This window comes from Excalfactoria chinensis, chromosome 1, assembly GCF_039878825.1.
Source record: "Excalfactoria chinensis isolate bCotChi1 chromosome 1, bCotChi1.hap2, whole genome shotgun sequence".
Taxonomy (NCBI): Eukaryota; Metazoa; Chordata; class Aves; order Galliformes; family Phasianidae; genus Excalfactoria; species Excalfactoria chinensis.
In genome coordinates, this window is record NC_092825.1 from 338,648 (window position 1) to 357,188 (window position 18,541).

At 57.7% G+C, this 18,541-nt stretch overlaps 1 protein-coding gene across 7 annotated transcripts in view; it reads left to right on the top strand.

Annotated features, from left to right (window-relative positions):
• The window catches only part of SHANK3 (SH3 and multiple ankyrin repeat domains 3), a 275,165-nt gene that overhangs the window by 14,247 nt on the left and 242,377 nt on the right, over positions 1-18,541 (top strand). For all 7 annotated transcript variants that reach the window (XM_072344180.1, XM_072344169.1, XM_072344200.1 and 4 more), the window contains exon 3: positions 4,187-4,516. In XM_072344180.1, coding sequence (XP_072200281.1) covers positions 4,262-4,516 — 255 coding nt within the window. In that variant the 5' untranslated portion in view covers positions 4,187-4,261. The remainder of the gene's footprint in view (positions 1-4,186; positions 4,517-18,541) is intronic.

The following is an 18,541-nucleotide window of genomic DNA, read 5'->3' on the forward strand; positions in this document are numbered from 1 at the left end:
CTGCTGCTGGCACGGCCGGTGCTGCTGCTCCTGCCACCTCCCCCAGGAATGCAGCACCTGTGTTGGAGTGCAGCCACCTGCATTCTCCTGTGACCTGCCCTGGTGTGCCTGGAAATGTCTGCCTGCCCTCAAAGAAGCTCCGTTTTGTTCCTGTGTTGGTTCTTGTGAGCTTTCCCTTGGCTTGGGGACGTTGCTGCTGCTGCTGCGGAGGTGCCAGCTGCTTTTATCCCTGTTTCCTTTGCTCCATAGCAGAATGATTGCAAGACCGCTGCTTGCAGCAGAGCCGAGCGCTCCCAGTGATGAACATGGGGGTGGTTGTGGGTTTGAAGCCCAGCAAGGCACGAGCCGTTCAGGGCTCTCCTGCTCCTACCTGGAGCAGCCCCAGGGCTGAAGCCCCATTCTGGGCTGGGCTCTGCTGTGCAGGAGGACGCTGCATCAGCTGCTCAGCCTGCAGAGTGGAGTTGGAGTGTGGGTCTTATTGCTGCCTGTGATACACAAACAAAGGGGAGGAGAGGATCCGTGCCGGCCAGCAGATAATGCTGTCACATGGATAGGGGAAACAAGCCGTGAATGTGTGGGCTAGAAATGAGGCCATGGTGCTCCATGATAGCAGAGAAGGATCTGAAACAGCTTTCCAGGAAGAGGAAAGAGGATGAGAGGAGAGGAGGCCCAGAGGGCAGAGTCTGGAAAAGCAGCTTCAGAAGTGACCCCTGGCTGCAGCAGCCCTGAGGACAGAGAGAGCAGCCCCATGACTCCATAGTGGAGTTGGGCTCTCGCTCCATGCCAGGAGCTCCACATCCCACTCCCACCTTCCTGCCCTTCCATGCCCTGGGCTGCTTCTTTTCTTCAAGCCCTTTCCTCATGATCTGCCCTGGGTCCCAGCACTGTAGGTCCCATCATTCCGGATCCCATCACCCTGGATCCCATCACCATGGATCCCACCACATGGGATGTGATCAGTGGGCACTGTGGGGCAGGCTGGGTGATCTTAGAGGTCTTGTCCAACTAGTTCCATGATTCAGTGTGGTTCAATGGCTCTGTGGCATTGGGAGTGATGAAGAGAGGCTGTAATTAGGAGACATAAGAGGAGGCTGCGGCAGCACTGCACAACCCCACTGCAGTGGGTGTCGGGGTGTCCCAGTGTGTGGCTCTATGTGGGCTGTCACTTTGGTGCCGCGCGTAGCCCACAGCTGAGCAGTGATTTCCTTTGGCAGAAGCGTTTCCGATCTGTTCCTCTCACTCTAAAATCTCCCTGAAGGATTTCAGAACTCTCTTTGATGGCTTTCAGCCCGTTTTTCCCGGCGTTGGGATAAGACTCACTGGGTTATCACTGGATCATTGATGAGATTCCAAGTCTTTTTTCAAGATAAGCGACCCCCTTTTTTCTTCAGCAGAGAAGTGGATTTGATAAGAGAAAATGAATGTGGATGACTCTGCAAGCCTGCAATGGAGTTGGGGTGTGTGTGGGGGGGGTGGCCAATGCATTATCCTGATCACTTGGATCTGAAACGTTATTGGGGGCTGATGAGGTACCAGAAGATTTGAGGGGGGGTTTTAAGCTGGGATATTTCTTCCAGTTACCAGCTGGAGAGTTTGAACTGTGGCACCACTGGTGTCCCCCTGCAGTCACACAGCTCAGCTCTGCCCCGTGTCATCTCCGGGCTTCCTTCCTTTCGAAGCAGAACCTCCTGCTGTTCCTCAGCTTCTTTTGGGTTGGAAGAGCCCTCTGGCATCACTGAGGTTGGGAAAGGGCTCTGGGATCCCCAATCCAACCCCATCCCATCCCACTGCCCACGTCCCCATGTGTCCCATCCCTGTGCTCACCCAACACCCCCAGGGATGGGGACTCCCCACATGCAGCTGCAGCTGCTGATTGACTCCTGCCTTGGCTTCCCCTCTTCCCCCTCTGCCCTTTGTTCCACAGATATTTTTGCCTGCTCCCTTCCTGGCCCTTGGGACTCCATTGTCTCCTGAGCTGCCGGAGGTCTCAGCTGGGCTCACAGTGACTCACGGCCATTCCATCCGCTTCCTCCCCTCTCCAGCCCCACCTCATCCCCCGTGTCCCTGACTCACAGCCCAGAGCCCGGCCTGTTCCCTACAGCTCTCACTTTCGCCTTTGCTGCTGCTGAGCTGCAGCCCCTGGTCCCAGAGCCACCATCTCTGGGCCCCGTTGTGCTCTCCAAAGCAGTTTCCATGCGCCTTTACCCAGATCCTGGCAGACCCTGCATGGAGCACGGGGACATCCCATTGCTCCCAGCCCCTCTCTCTGCCCCACTGCCCTGCAGGGAGCAATTCCCAGGCCCTGGGAGAGGTGCTGTGACACAAGCAGCCACAGTGAGACGTCCTGGGGTTTCTGTGCTGCTGGGCTGGAGCATAAACTGACACCTTACAGCTGCTTTATGTTTGGAGGTGATTGAAACTGATGTCCCTGTGTGCTCCCATCTGGGCGCACAGACCTGACCTGTGCTGGGGGTGAGGGCAGCCCATGCTGCAGGGGAAGCTGCTGAGCCACAGCTCTCCAGTGCTATTGAGGTGTGGGTGGAAGGAGCCCAGAGATGGGACAGTTGCTCCTGAGATGTTCTTGTTCATCACCACCAACCCAGGATCTGTTTTGGGGCTGGTGCTGCTCTCATGCTCCTCAACCCCTCGGGCTCCTGCTGTGTCCCAGGGCTCTGGGTCTCTGCATGCAGCCTCCCCTCTTCTTTCCCATCTCTGCTGCTGTGGATGCTTGGAGCCGATGCTGCTCCAGAGGGGAGTGCTGGGGGCTGGGCTGCCCGCAGAGCCAGGCTGTGGCTGGGGCAGGAGGGCTGGAGGAAGCACCGTTACTCATTTCCTGGACAGATCCAGGCCATACCGTAAATCTCTCAGCTCTCAGTGGTTTGGGGGCTATTTCTGTTTGAGGATTGTCATCTAGATTAAAGCCTTGAATCCCAGCCAGCCGTGGACCGGACACAGCCCTACGCACAGTCCTGCAGGGCTCAGCCCTCATCCATCTGCTGTTGGCAGGGCAGCCCCCATTCCTGCCCAGGAGTGAGGACTTGACTGCAAGGAGCAAACCCTGGCAGGAGGGCGGGCAGAAATAGCCCATGGTGTGGCTGCTTGCATCACTGCTCCACGTGTGGGTGCTGACGGCAGCGGTGCTGCCAGCAGAGCCTGGAGGTGGCAGCTCTCACTGGGGCAGATCTGCTTGTCCCCAAAGCTGGGTGCTGCTGTGCACTGCTGTCCAGATTTGGGTGTGTGTTGGTTGGGGTGTGTGGCCACGTTCCAGCACTGACAGCCTCGGGGAGCTCATAGTGGGCAGCACGTGGGCACCCTCAGGTGGAAGAGTCTGTGGGGCAGGAACTGAGGTTTTCCTGTATCACAAGGCAAAGTGCTGAGTCCCGCTTGTTCTGCTGGTGTCCAACCTCCTTCGTGGGCATCCCCTTCGTGGGGGCCAGGCAGGCACTCCAGGTGTGCTGGCATGGGGGTGGAGTTGAAGGGCCATTGTTGCAGATGGGGCAGAAACTGTGGGCACGGGTGGTGGTGTGGGGGAGGAATGGGGCACACATGTGGCTGATGGCACGGAGAGAAGGCAGCTGATGGGCGCAGGAGTAGAGCAGGACCCAAAGGCTGGGATGTGGGCTCTGCCCCCAGCACCGTGCCCGGCCCAAATGCTCTGGGTCTGCTGTGTGCTCCGAGCCGTGGGGTGAGCAGGGCTCTGAGTGTCCCTGTTCTATGGCGGGGCTGCCCGCTCCCTCTGCTGGGTGAGGAGGGGTCACTTGTGAGTGCGAGTCCCTGCCATGGGATCGGTGCCCATCCTGGCACCTACACAGGGTGGCGGGTGGGGGTTGGCCCCTTGCTGGGAGGGGGCCGCTGGGGTCCCAGAGACGTGGGGCATCCCCAGAACGTCCTTGGGATGGGGATTCCCCTGTGGGGTGGGGGTGGTCCTGCTCAAGACCCTGAGCTTGAAGATCCCCCCTGAGGGTGTCCCTTGTGAGATCCCTGTCGTGGGGCGTGATGGGGTCCCCACAGCGATTCCTGCACGGTGGGGTCGGGTTCCCCACGGAGAGCCCCGAGATGGGAACCCCGTTGTATAGCTGGGGGTGGGGGGTGGGGGGGTCCTCCCTGCACGGGGGGTGCCCGTGTGCCGGGGGGGTCGCACGGGGGGTGCACGGCTCGGTCCCCGCTCACCGCCTGTTTCCCGCAGGGCCCCCGGGGGGGCTGTGAGCGCGGCCCCCGGTGCCGGTGCCGGTGCCGGCCGCCCCGCCGCGCCGCACGGAGCATGCCTCTGAGCCCCGCCGGCAGCAAACATGAGAGCCCGGAGTCGCCGCCACCAGAGCCGCCGCCGCCACCGGAGCGACAGCCCCGCGCCTCCGCCGGGGAGCCGGGCTCCGGCCTGCGGGAGGAGACGCGCCTGGACCCGATCCGCGGCCCCGCCGGGCCCCGCTCCCCCAAGCTGGCGGCCCCGGCGCGCATGGAGGAACCCGCGCCCGGCGCCATCGTCGTCCGCATCGGCATCCCCGACCTCCAGCAGACGGTGAGTGAGCGCCCGGCCCCGCATCGCACCGCACCGCACCGCACCGCACCGCACCGCACCGCACCGCATTGCTCCCTGCCCCGACCCGCATCGCACCGCGCCCGTCCCCGACCCCCCGTCCGACCCTGCCCGGCGAACTTCTCTGTGCCGCGGCGTGGCCGGCCGGGTACGGGGCCGGCAGGACGGCACCCGGTGCTGCTGCCCTCCCGGTGCTGCTGCCCTCCCGGTGCTGCTGCCCTCCCGGTGCTGCTGCCCTCCCGGTGCTGCTGCGCTCCCCCGCTCCCCACCTCCCGCTGCCCGCAGAGCCGCGCAGGGACGCGCACGGCTGCTGCGGACCCTTTCCCCGCTGAGCTCCGGGGCCGGCAGCGCTCCGCCAACTGCCCGGGTGGGGGGCACGGGGCTGGGGGGGGGGGGTGCCGTTCCGTGGGTAGCGGGCGGGTGCTGCGGAGCTGGAAATAGTGCCGGATGGTGCGGAGTGCCCCGGTGGGGGGACAGCAGTGCGGCAGGAGGAGCGGGCGCGTGTCAGCGGACGGGAGCTGAGGTGGCACCGAGCATCGCGCCGTGCGGGGCTGAGACAGAGCGGGTGGTGCTGGGGGCACAGAGAGAAGCGAGCAGCCGTGGTCGGGGCGGAAGGATCGCAATCACCGTGGCTCTGATGAGGGCGCGGTGCCGGGGCAGCAGCTTGCCTGGCGAGGGCAGGAGGGGCTGAGCTGCCTTTGGATGGGATGGGTGCTGGTCCGCCTCTCTGCAGCCGGGAGCAGAGCTCTCAGGGACCCGGCTGTCAGCTCCCCGTGCCAGCCCTGCCACACCGGCTCCTCCTCCCTCGGCCCCGTTCCCCCGTCCACAAGCTGAAGCGTGGAGGATCCGGTCCCCATCCTGCTGCAGCCCTGCTGTGTGACACAGCGCGGTACAGGGCCCGGGGGAGCCCTGCAGGAGCTTGCATCTGTGTCCGTCTCTCTGCCTCCATGTTCCCTGTGTCTGCACCACACTCATGCCTGGTCTGTTGGGGAGTGTGCTGGGAGCTGGGGTTAGCCTGGTGCTGGTGCTGGTGTGATACTGGGGTCGGTGCGGTGCTGTGCTGTACCCCCACCTTTCACCCCCTGCAATCTTGTGCTGCATCCAGGGCTGTACAGACCCAGGACCCCGAGCTGTGGGGGCAGTGGGCTGTGCCATGAAAAGCAGAGCATCTCGGCATGCATGAAGTGGGCTTTCCCATCCCGTATCTTGCTTCCCTGTCGGTGCCTCTCCAAGAGCTGATGAAACATTTCAGGGCTGTGCTGTGGGACCCAGAAGAGCCCGAGCCCCTGGGAAGCTCCGATGCTGAGGACTTCGCTCTGTGCGATGGGATGTGGGGCAGGGCTGCAGATGGGAGCACGGCAGGCTGGCATCTCAGCTCTGGGCTCCAACGCGGCAGCGGGACCAGCCCTCGAGTTTGCAAGTCGAGCTTCCCGGCTCTCCTGGAGTTGCCTACGAGCGTCTTTTAGGCTCCTTTTGCGACTCTCCATCGCTTCCTTTGTGTAGCTGAAAGCCTTTGAGTTCACCGTTAGTGGGCTCCATTGTTAGGAGCGCATCTCCACCGCGGGCGGTGACCTTGTGCCGGGGAGGGCACACTCTATTCTGGCACTCGGCTGTTTGCGTCCTGATGGCAGGTCAGGCTTCGGGTTAAACGCTCCGAGGAACCTGCAGTGGGGCGCAGTGTGGGATGAGAGGTGAAGCTGCTCTGCAACCGTGCAGGAGCTTCAGAGTGGCCCCTGGGGGACAGGAGGGACGAGAGGGAGAGGAGGGACAGAGCACTGCGAGGCGTTCTCCAGCTGCAGGCACGGCTGCAGAGGGCAGGTGGGGATGTGGAGGGGGATGCGTCCTACCGCGGGACAGAAAGCAGAGGGGCTGCACTGGGATGGGGAGGCTGCACAGCTCAGTGACCAGAAGGAGAGCCCTCTCCATGCAGTGCAGAAGGAACTGGGGCATTCCCAGCTTCACAACCAAGCAGCCATCCCCTCCGGGTGCCGATTACCGGAGGCCGTGAACGATCCCATTCTGAAGGGCTGAGTTGGGGGCTGTGGGCGTGGGACAGCCCTGCAGGGGTCGGGGTGGAGGAGGGGTGGCAGAGGGCGGTGCTCAGCGCTGCTCCTGCACGGTGCAGTGCCTGGGACCGCGGTGAGGAGCCGTGCAGTGCCTGCAGCTGCGTGTGCTGCAGAGAGCTCCTCTGGCCTGCAAGGCTTGCTGCTCAGCTGGGTGTTTTTGCAGCACCCTGCATTTCCCGTCCCTGTTCCACTCTCTTCCCATGAGCGTTTTGCAAAGCATTTCCTTGCTTCGGATCACAGAGTTGCTGTGGTCTTGCCCTGCAGCTACTGTGTGGGGGGTGGGCACTCTGCTGAGACCCCCAAGGCTGAGTGGAGCTGGGGCAGCTCACAGCCCAGCAGCGGGCAGAAGGGCAATTACTAGTGCAGGAGCTCGTGCTGCAGCGTGGCCCGTGGGCTGCGTGGCAGCTGGGGAAGCCCCAGAGGTGCCGGATTGCCTGCATCCTGCGGAAGGACGTCCTGCAGTGACGCATCCTGCCTGCACCGGGGTCTGTGCTGGGGGGGATCCCGCCCTGTGTGATCTGAGGGGGGCTCGGGGTGTTGCTGTGCTGAGGGATGGAGCTGCTCGTCCTCCTCTGTGGCTGCAGTGGAGGCTCTGTGGTCCTTCTTCTCAATCTGGATGCTTCAGGATAATATTTTCTGCCTTGTTATCGCCTTAATGCAAATGAGGAAAGAGCTTGAAAAACAGCACACAGAACATTGATTCGACGGCTAAGCCAAGGGAAAACGAGGAATACATTTTCCTATTATAAAAGAGAGAGAGGCAAACTTTTCCTGGGCTTCTGCCCAGCCGGGGCTGAAGGTGAAAAGGAAGGTTGAGGAGAGGGGTCGTGTCGGGCCATTTTGGTGGGCTTTGGTGTGAATTCAGTGTGGTGGGAGCACATCTGAGCGACTGCGGGATGCAAACGGCACCAGCTGTACCTGCAGCAGGGGGAGGTGGGGATGTGGTGGCTCTGAACTGTGGCCAACAGATGTCACTGCCCGACTGGGCTCCCACCGCCCCTCTGAGCCCCCACTGCCCAACTGAGCCTCCCACCATCTGACTGAGCCATCTGCCTCCTAGATAAGCCATCCTCCACCCAACTGAGCCCCCGATAACCTACTGAGCTGCCCACCATCCTGCTGAGCCGCCACATCCCAACTGAGCTGCCCACCACCTGTCTGAGCCATCCCCCACCACCCTGGTGAGCCTCCCACTTCCCAGCTAAGCCCTCAGTAACCAACTGAGCTCACCCAGTTGAGCCTCCCAATTCTCAGCTGAGCCTCCACCACCCAACTGAGCCCCACCAACCCAGCTGAGCCCCACCAACCCAATTGAGCCCCACCAACCCAATTGAGCCCCACCAACCCAATTGAGCCCCCACCAACCCAATTGAGCCCCACCAACCCAATTGAGCTCCCACCAACCCAGTTGAGCCCCACCAACCCAATTGAGCCCCACCAACCCAGTTGAGCCCCACCAACCCAGTTGAGCTCCCACCACCCAACTGAGCGTTCTACCTCCCAGGTGAGCCATCCACTTCCCAACTGAACCTCCCACTTCCCAGCTAAGCTCCTATGACCCAACTGAGCCTCCACCATCCAGTTGAGCCTCCTGCTGCCCAACTGAGCCCCCAACACTCCACCAAGGCAGCACCACTGAGCCCCCCTACCATTCCACTGAGCCCCCAACACCCTGTTGAGCAACCACATCCCAACTGAGCTTCCCACTGTCCCACTGAGCCCCCACCACCCCAATGAGCCCCCACTACTCCGCTGAGCTGCCCACCACCTCACTGAACCACCACTGCCCCTCTGAGCAATCACGTCCCAGATGAACCTCACACTTTTCAACTGAGCCCCCCACCACCCAACTGAGCCCCCCCCCCCGCCCATTGGCAGCATGGGGCCACGCAGTGCTGCCTGTGCCCATGGGGAACCTTGGTGCCATCCTACAGGGTGGGCTGGGGGTCTGCGTGCACCTTTGTTGCCGGGGTCCGGATGCTGCAGAAGGGCTGTGTGATGAGCAACATTGGGTCTGATCGAGTTGTTTGCAAAAAGGAGTTGTTTTGTCTGCAAGTAAAAGGCCCATTTTATAGAGTATGCTGTCTGATGCTCTGCTTCCTAAAAGACAAGCAGAGAAGTGGGGGGGGCTGTAGGAAATACCTATGGGCACATCCGAGTCAGGGAGTGCCACTGCTGTGTGCTGTGTGCTGTGTGCCATGGTGACTGCACAGCACACACCTTGGGGTGATGCAGCCAGCTGTGGGTGCCACGTGCTGAGCACCCTGGTGCTGTGGGTGCCTTCGAATCACAGAGTCAAGGAACGGTTTGGGTTGGTTGCCCACCTACAAACCCACGCGGGGGGGACCGTGGGCTCCTCAGCATCAGGATGCAGCGGCTGCAGAGGGATCAAAGCAGGAGGAGGAGCTCCCGGAGCAGGCTCTGAGCTGCTGGCACACAGCAGCACCGGCACAGCGAGGAGGAGGGGATGAGGAGAGCTCTGCAGATCCTTTCCCATCGGTGGGGTTCTCCCTGTCCGCTGATCCCACTTCGTCCCGCTGCTCCTCCAGGCGCAGCTGCTTTTGGCTGTGGGACGGAGTGGATAAAATTATCCCAAACACCTACAAGATTTATGAGCTTATCGTCTATTTTTGAAGGAGACACAAACGTGTCCCAGCGGATTTCTGCTCTTTTTTCCCCCTAAAGTAGCAGTGACTTTGACTTGCTGCTCTGCATCACTAAAACACAACTGAAAACAGATTGCCCGGGTCATGCTTTGGGTGCGAGCCCCGCTCTCTGTAGGCAGAGCAAAGGGAAAAGAAAAGTGCCTCTGGAGGGCTCTGCCCAAACCTGGTTCATCCCATAGGGCAGCGATGGTCCTTGCAGCCCCACGGCTGTCACACGGTGCAGTGGGGCACCGGCTTTGCATTTCCATTGCACCAGAAACAGGGACCGCTTGTTCCGTGGGATCGCAGCTCAGCGTAGCACATCAAAAATGTACACCCAGAGATAAGAGCCTCCTGCAGACGAGTGGTGCTCAGGAAGCAGCCAACTCTCAGAGCTGGAGCTCATCAAAAAGCTCGGAAAATTCAGGAGGAGCGGCAGCGTTCAGCGATGGAGGCTTTGTCCTGACATCTCCCAGGGCTTTTCTTCTCCACTCACTGCTGTCAGCTTTCCTTCCTTCTACTTTTAATCCAGCTGAAAACCAGACTGGGGGGTGTCTGTGGGGTCACAGTGATGTTCCTGGGCTCCATCAGCAGAGGGGTGGCCAGCAGGGACAGGATTGTCCCTCTCTGCTCTGCCCTTGTGAGGCCCCATCTGCAGTGCTGTGTCCAGGTCTGGAGCCCCCAGTCCAAGAAAGACAGGGAGCTGTTGGAGAGGGTCCAGAGGAGGCCACAAAGATGCTCAGAGGGCTGCAGCACCTCCCTACAAAGACAGGCTGAGGGAGCTGGGCTTGTTCAGCATGGAGAAGGGAAGGCTGTGGGGTGAGCTCAGTGCAGCCTGCCAGGAGCTGAAGGGAGCCTACAGACAGGAGGGGAGTCAGCTCATTGGAAGGGATGATAACAGCAGGATGAGGGAAAATGGTTTGGAGTCGAAGGAGGGAAGACTGAGTTTGGATGTCAGAAGGAAGGTCTTCACTGTGAGAGTGGGGAGGTGCTGGAACAGCTGCCCAGAGAGGCTGTGGATGCTCCGTCCATCCCTGGAGGTGTTGAAGGCCAGGTTGGATGGGGCCCTGGGCAGCCTGGGCTGGTATTCAATGTGGAGGTTGGTGGCCCTGCCTGTGGTGGGGGGTTGGAGCTCCGTGATCCTTGAGGTCCCTTCCAACCCGGGTCATTCTGTCATTCCATGGTTCTATGTTGTCCCCATAACCATGGGGAGATGGCAGCATCCCGCAGGCTGTGAGCTGTGTGTGGGGCTGGGATGTGTCCAGCTGTGCTTGGGGCATTGCACAGCGCCGTGCTGCGGTGGATGGATGGCACCGGCCGGGTGCTCATCTGCTATTTAAATCTACACCCACCCACACGGTGCTCTATTTTGATCCTTGCTTGCTGTCACAAAGCGGGGATAAAAAGTACAAAATCAGGTTTGAGTGCTGTAGCTTCTCCCTGGTCGTTTTTAACCAAAGGAATGGAAAGGCCTTTTGTGACCCAAAAGGGCCAAATCTCATCCTGAAAGGACTGAGGGTTGGTCCTGTATGTCCTGAGACCTCACAGGAGCTTTCACTGTGGGTTTCCCTCAATGGGAAGGCAGTGAGTGGACTTGGGTGGGAGTGTGGCCACTCAACCACACAGTGCCACCATCCCAACCCCAACCACACCATGTCAACCTCGATCCAACCTCAATCATGTGGTGTTGCCAACCCAACCCCAACCACACAGTGCCGCCAACCCAACCCCAACCACACACTGTCACCCCTCCAACTTCAACTACGTGGTGTTGCCAACCCAACCCCAACCATGTGGTGCATCCAGGCCGCTGTCCGGCCATGCCAATCCCAGCTCCTTGTTCCTGCCCCAGCCCCCATTCCTCTCCCAGTGCCACACAGCTCCTAATAGTTCCTGTTTCTGTGCTTTATCTCATCCACATAAGCAGCACAAAGAAGTGAAGGGATAAATCAGCACAACGTTCATGTTGCAAAGGGAGATTTGGAGGTCAGGAAATGACCTCCTGGATGGCCTAAGCCAGCGCTCAAAGCTTTGATCCTTGGCCAGAGCATCTGCTTTCTGCTGTTGTAAAGATCTCTGCATGTCAATAGTTGTATTGGATTTCCACCCCTTTTATGGGAGAATCAAACCACTTATGCACACGCTTTGAGATGCTTTTTGATTACAAGCTGCACATTGTTTTTCCATAGGAACCCGGCTTCTTTCAGATCAGATTAATCGTGCTCAATGAATGAGACAGCTGTTGGGTGTTTTTTTTTCCATCATTCTTATTCACTGTGCAGCCCCGTGCTTTGCTCGCTGCACGCTGCTGAGCCCTGCATCAAATGTGGCACGCTTTAACGTCTCTTTGTAGCTGGTTTTGCTGGTGTTTATTCTCCTGACATAAACAGGAAGGCATTCGGTTGGCATCTTCTGCTCAGAGCTGTGGGTGCCCCATCCCTGGAGGTGCCTGAGGCCGTGGATGGGCCCTGGGCAGGCTGAGCTGGGGGGGGCACCCAACCCAAAGAGGGGGGTTGGAACAGAGTGATCCTTAAGGACCCCTCCCAGGGGATGGGTTGAAGCCCCTTTATCTGCACATTCATTGTAAACCTGGGGGATCTGGGGTTGCTCACACATTTGCAATGTATCCGGTATAGGGAGCGTAGGGCACTTGTGTTTAATTTGTTACTACTAAGAACTATTTTAAGGTGATAAATGAACGGATTTTAGTGCCAATTTAAAGCCCACTTCGATCTGAATCATAAGAAGAGCCGCTCATCCTCCGTTAAGTATGAAAAATGCCTCTCACTCTTTTCTTAGGATAAGAAATATAATAAATAAATCGAATGTATGTTTTACATGATTATTGCTTAACGTGATGCACAAAACTAGCATGGAATCGTAGATTCATAGAACCATTGAATGGCCTGGGTTACAAAGGACCCCAATGCTCATCCCATTCCAACCCCCTGCTGTGTGCAGGGCCACCGACCAGCAGCCCAGGCTGCCCAGAGCCACATCCAGCCTGGCCTTGGATGCCTGCAGGGATGGGCTGTTGGAGCCCATCGTTTACCTCCAGATTTCTGGCAATGTGTGCTTTGGGTGCAGTGCGTAAACCATGCAGACAATCCCCAATGCTCTCCAATGGCCCAACCATTCCTCTGTGTGTGGCTCAGCAGGGAAGAAGGAGCAGCACTGACTCCCACCTCCTCCCACCTGATGTGCAGTCTGCAGATGCAGCACTGTCAGAGGTGCTTCGTGGTGGAGACAGAAAGAGGTTTCACCCTGACGTCCGTGCATCTGAGCTCTAGTTATTGTTACTAACATGCTTGGTCTGTTGTTTGACTTCCCACTGGGCACAGCAATAAGTGCATTTAACACATTAATGTGAACCCAGTATCATTCCTTCCCATCAGGTTACCTCTGGGGTCTCCAAAATCCTGAGGCAGCGATGCTTCTGCTGATCTCTGCTGGGTCCCAGGGTTGTGTGACAGCAAACAGGGCACCACTGTGATGGCAGGAAGCAGAGAGCACCCGGAGGGCAGCCCTTGGGTTTATGCTGTGGTGTTCCTGTGCCCATGCTCTGGAATTGTCCCTGCACTTTTGGTTGTGTCTCTGCTTTCTGCCTCCTGGAGGCTCTTTGAGTCAACAGGCTGGAACTGCGGGACATGCAGAGCTTCTGGTGGAATGGATGGGGAAAAATGTGGTTGGATACTGGGAATAATTTCTTCTCCAAAGAGCGGTCAGTGCTGCGCTGCTGCCCAGGGCAGGGGGAGAGTCTCCTTCCCTGGGGGTGCTCCAGGGCTGTGGGGAGGTGGCACTTGGGGACGTGGTCAGTGGGCACAGTGGGATGGGATGGGATTGGAATGGGGATCTCAGAGCTCTTTCCCAGATGTAGTGAGTGTATGAAAACTTGGAGCAAGCAAAGGCAAAAAGGATGCAGCGGGTTCAAGCAAAGGCATAAAGGATGCAGTGGGTCCAAGCAAAGGCATAAAGGATGCAGCGGGTCCAAGCAAAGGCATAAAGGATGCAGCGGGTCCAAGCAAAGGCATAAAGGATGCAGTGGGTCCAAGCAAAGGCATAAAGGATGCAGTGGGTCCAAGCAAAGGCATAAAGGATGCAGCGGGTCCAAGCAAAGGCATAGAGGATGCAGTGGGTCCAAGCAAAGGCAAAAAGGATGCAGTGGGTCCAAGCAAAGGCATAAAGGATGCAGTGGGTCTAATCAAAGGCATAAGGGATGCAGCGGGTCCAAGCAAAGGCATAAAGGATGCAGTGGGTCCAAGCAAAGGCATAGAGGATGCAGCAGGTCCATTTTGCTTGTGCTGGGCTGTCAGACCATGCATTTCTGTGGTCTTCTGGAAGGTTCAGTTGTAGCTCCGTGCTGGCAGCAAATGTTTGCTCACACTTGGTGTGCTCGCAGAGCGTCCTGTGCTGAGTGCCCTGCCTGGGCCGGGTGAGGAGCCGGGGAGCTTAAACCATCAGCCTGAAGGTTATTTGGAAAGAAGACGTGAGGGCAGCCCTCCCCCTCCTTCCTGTGATTAGAGGGCAAAAGGAACATAATTGAGCCATAATTCACAGTTACTGGTAAGAAAGTGTGGGACACAGTATGAGCAGCAGCACTGGAACTTTATGGTACAGCTACGTCCAGGGGAGATTATTTTCATTAAAATCTGGGTTGCAGGAAAATCCAGTGATTGGCTTCATGCTGAATGGATGGTCTCTGAGGGTCAGGGTGGAGATGGGGACCAAGCTGTGCTCCAAAGAGCGCTCAGCACTGCACAGCTGCCCAGGGCAGCGGGGAGTCCCCATCCCTGGGGTGTTGGGTCAGCACAGGGATGGGGCACTCGGGGACGTGGGTGGTGGGCACAGTGGGATGGGCTGGGGTTGGATCTGGTGGCCTCAGAAGTCCCAGAAGAGGGCATCCCTCGGTTCATCCAGGTGTCACACAGCCCCACGTGGTCACAGCAGCGCCGCCTTTGCCAGAAGGGCAGAGTAGAGCTCTGAGGGATGTCTGTCCTCGCTGTGGCTTATGGCACACAGCTGTGACCAAGCTGTGTGAATCACAGCATGGTTAGGTTGGATGGGACCCACAGCCCTCAGCCCCAGTCCTGCCATGGGTTGGGTGCCCCCCAGCTCAGGCTGCCCAGGGCCCCATCCACGGCTTCGGGCACTTCCATGGATGGAGCACCACAGCTCAGGGCAAACCCAGCACTGATCCAGCCCGCTCAGTTGCTGTGGCCGTGGGGTGGTGCTCAGGGATGAGATGTGGGTATCTTGGCAGTCCCAGCTCCCCCAGGGCCCCTCCTGCACCGCTCAGCTTTGTGCTGCACCCATCGCTCCCCACTCGTGGGACCTGCAGTCCCTGCACCGCGGGGGATTTGTTCTCAATGTGGTTTATGAGGATTCCTCATCTGGGAGGGAGCGCCGTGGGTTTTATTCACCCAAATCCACTTTACATGGTAAGCAAGCTCAGGGCGAGAACATGAGGTTTATGGCAGGAGAAGAAAAAGGTAAATCCGAGATTACAAACTCAGCAGCGCAGTTACAAGGGAAATAACAGAGCAGAGATTTGCGCTGTATCTATCTCACATTCTTTTTTGCCTTTGAGCTGCAGGCAGCTGAGCTCCTGCCTGGCAGCATTCTGCATCCACGCTCATGTGCAGCGCCTTCTGATGCAGAAACCCTGGTTTCTGCTTGGAACTTCTTTCCCAATTATCTCAGTTGGAAGTTGAGCCCATTGGTTACTGGGGAGGAAGGGGTGTCCTGTGGAGGTGAGGTGGGTTGCTGAGGCTGTGATGGATGGGGGCAGCTCAGCTGTGCCCCCTGCACTGCCCGCCTCCTGGTGCCAGCAGCTGGGGCTGTGAGTTAGGGGAGTTTGGAGCAGGAGGGATGTCCCAGTGCTGAGGAGGGGGGATAAGCACAGGTGGGAGGATGCTTCACAGCCCCCATTGCCCACATAATTTGTGTTCAGCAAAGAGTGAATCGTTGAATCATGGAAGGATTCAAGTTGGAAGGACCTGTGCTATAGGCAGGGCCACCTCCCACTGGAGTCACAGAACCGCAGGGGTTGGAAGGGACCTCAGGAGATCACCGAGCCCAACCTCTGCTAAAGCAGTTCCCTACAATAGGTTACGATGGTGGGTGTCCAGATGAGCCTCGAATATCCCCACAGAAGGAGACTCCACCAGCTCTCTGTGCAGCCTGCGCCAGTGCTCCGTCACCCTGATGGAAGGAGGTTCTTCTATATCTTAGTACAGAACTTCCTATGCTCCAGTTTGAGGCTGTTGCTCCTTGTCCTATGGCTGCACACCACTGAGAGGAGCCTGACCTCATCCATGTGCCTCCACCTCCCTGTAGAGGTTTAGGAACATCATCCTCCATGATCCCCTCTCAGCCTTCTTTTCCCCAGGCTGAACAGCCCCGGGTCTCAGCCTTTCCTCACACAGGAGATGCTCCAGGCCCTTCATCCTCTTTGTGGCCCTCCCCTGGATTCCTTTCAGGAGATCCCCACCTTTTTGGAACTAGGGAGCCCAGAACTGGATGCAGTGTTCTGAATGTGGCCTCATCAGGGCAAAGTAGAAAGGGAGGATCTGCTCCCTCACCCTGCTGACCGCACTCTTTTTAATCCATCCCAGGGTCCCATTGGCCTTCTTGGCCACCAGGGCACACTGCTGGCTCATGGCCATCCCATTGCCCACCAGGACCTGCAGGTCCTTCTCTGCAGGGCTCCCCTCCAGCAGCTCATCCCCCAGCCTGTACTGACGCGTGCAGTTATCCGTCCCCAGGTGCAAGACTCCACACTTGCTCTTGTTAAACCTCATTGGGTTCCTCCCTGCCCAACTCTCCTGTCTGTCCAGGTCTTGTTGAATAGTAGCACAGCCTTCAGAAGAAGGAACTGAGGTTTCCATTGCTTTGGGATGGGAATGAGCTCCCCCTGAGCACTGAGGAACCCCAGGGGTTTCCCTGGGGTTTGAATGGAGCTGGTGGGGCTCACACAGCAAATGGCAGCTGGGATGGAGCTGTGAAGCAACCCTAATTGGCCAGGCTGGTTTATGGATGTGTGATTGTATGAGATACCGGTACACATGGATGGTGATGGCTGGGATCTCCTTCGGGTGTCTGCACTCCAGGTGTGGGATGAACACATGGATGGTGATGGCTGGGATCTCCTTCGGGTGTCTGCACTCCAGGTGTGGGATGAACACATGGATGGTGATGGCTGGGATCTCCTTCGGGTGTCTGCACTCCAGGTGTAGGATGATCACACGGAGACACGAATTTCCCAGCCTGTAGCTGTTCTCATTTCTGTTTTCCTGGATCAAGTTACTTCACAGCGTGTTGTTTTTTTCCCCCAGATAATACGTAAGGTAAGACCGTGCAGGAACATTAATATGCTTTTACTAATAGAGCTATAAATCATTTATCTCTGTAACTGTGCCCCGCTGTATCGATCCATTACAGTAATTGTTGTGTTCAGTGTTTGTGCTGCTAACCTCCCCTTCTGTGGCTCACTCCAGGTTAACTATTAATTGTGAGCAGGTTTCTGCATTCCATTCATTTCCATTCATTATCTTGGTATTTTTTTCCTTCATACTGAAGTGTCCTAAAACAAATTCATCCTTTTAAATGCATTAACTGCTGTCGCTGGGGGGTGCAGTGCCTTTGCAACGTGGCTCCAAACCCAAGAACCGTAACAGTGAAAGGATCCCGTGAGCATCGTTCCAGCCCAGCGTGTCACGATGATGATCCAGCCCAGCTCTGCTGGCCCAGGGAAGCTTTGCTGTGCTCACAGCTGCTGCAGTGACCGCACTATTGCTGCTGTGGGAAGGGAGCATCTCGGTCCTGCGGGGTCATTGGGACCCTCCTGCATGGGGTCTGTCCTTGTGTGTCTGGAATAGGGGTTCTGCACTGTGCATAGGATGGTTGGGGTGGAGGGGACCTCATTGGTCACAGAGACATAGAACAGTTGGGGTGCGAGTGCCCTGATGGATCACAGAGCTGTAAGACGGTTGGGGGGGGAAGTGAACTTATGGGTCAGAGAGTGGTGGGATGGGTTGAGTGGAAGTGACCTCACAGATCGTGGAGCCATGGGACAGTTGAGACAGAAGTGACCTTATGGATCACAGAGCTGTAGGGCTGTTATGATGGAAGGGGCTTTACGGGTCACAGAGCCATGGCACGGTTGGGTTGGAAACAGTCTTACAGATCACAGGGGTGTGGAACAGTTGGGGTGGAAGGGACCTTGCAGATCACGAACCATAGATTGGTTGGGTTGGTAGGGAACCCCCAGCCCCCCACCCCACCCCTGCTGTATGTTGTGTGCCCCCCAGCTCAGGCTGCCCAGGGCCCCATCCATGGCCTCGGACTCCTCCAAGGATGGGGCACCCACCGCTCTGGGCAGCAGTTCCACGGCCTCACTGCCCCAAAATGTTTTCCAGTTATCTAACCTAAATCTTCTCTCTACAAGCTCTTGCCTCAGTGCTGGCCTTGCCCAGGCTGAGGTGGCAGCTCACGCTGCTGTTTGTTCTTTTGCCCGGGATCGCTGCAGGGGTTTACCAGGTGAAATGATGTTTCTTCCCTCTACTTGTGCTTGTTTGTTGTGGCACAGATTGATTTTGGGGCTGGTGTTCAAGGTGAGCAGAACTGGAGCTGGAGGGAGGTGACGTCTCTTCCCCTTCCTGAGATCTAACAGGGCGTTTTGCTACGTTTCTTTTTTTCCCTCCTCTTGCCCATTATTGCTGTAGGTACGTATTTCTGCATGCTGTAAATGTATTTCTAATTGGCACTGTGTGTGTAGCTGCTCTCCTTTGCTGAGGATACGTGTGGGGAGTTTTACAAAACAGGATTCATCTTTGGTGGATCTCACTGTCCGGAGACGTCACATCTTGTAATGCACATCTTGCCTCAGTTCAGATGCAGTCTTTATTAGCAGCATCTTATTTCCTTTCACACCTCTGTTGTTTGATTGACCCCAGGTGTCTCTCAGCCTCGTTCCTCCACTGAAGGCTTTGGTGTTGTCAGTGTTGCTCTATAGGCTGAGGGCTGAAGAACCGCCCGATGGTGGCACATGCAAACAAGATGCCACGAACCAATGCTAAGTGCTGCTTCTAAAGCTGCAGTTGCCCCCATTCTCATGATCCGGGAACGTTGCAGTTCCCATTGAAGAAGTCTTCTCAACCTGGGGGAAGTCACTCTGTTCCCGACAGCACAAGCTCCGCTAACGCAGTTCTGCAGCTGCTTTTGGCAGTCCTGCTGTAGAGCACTGATTCTCTACATGTGTCCTGACTTTCACAGGTCATTGCCATCGTTAAAGGCCT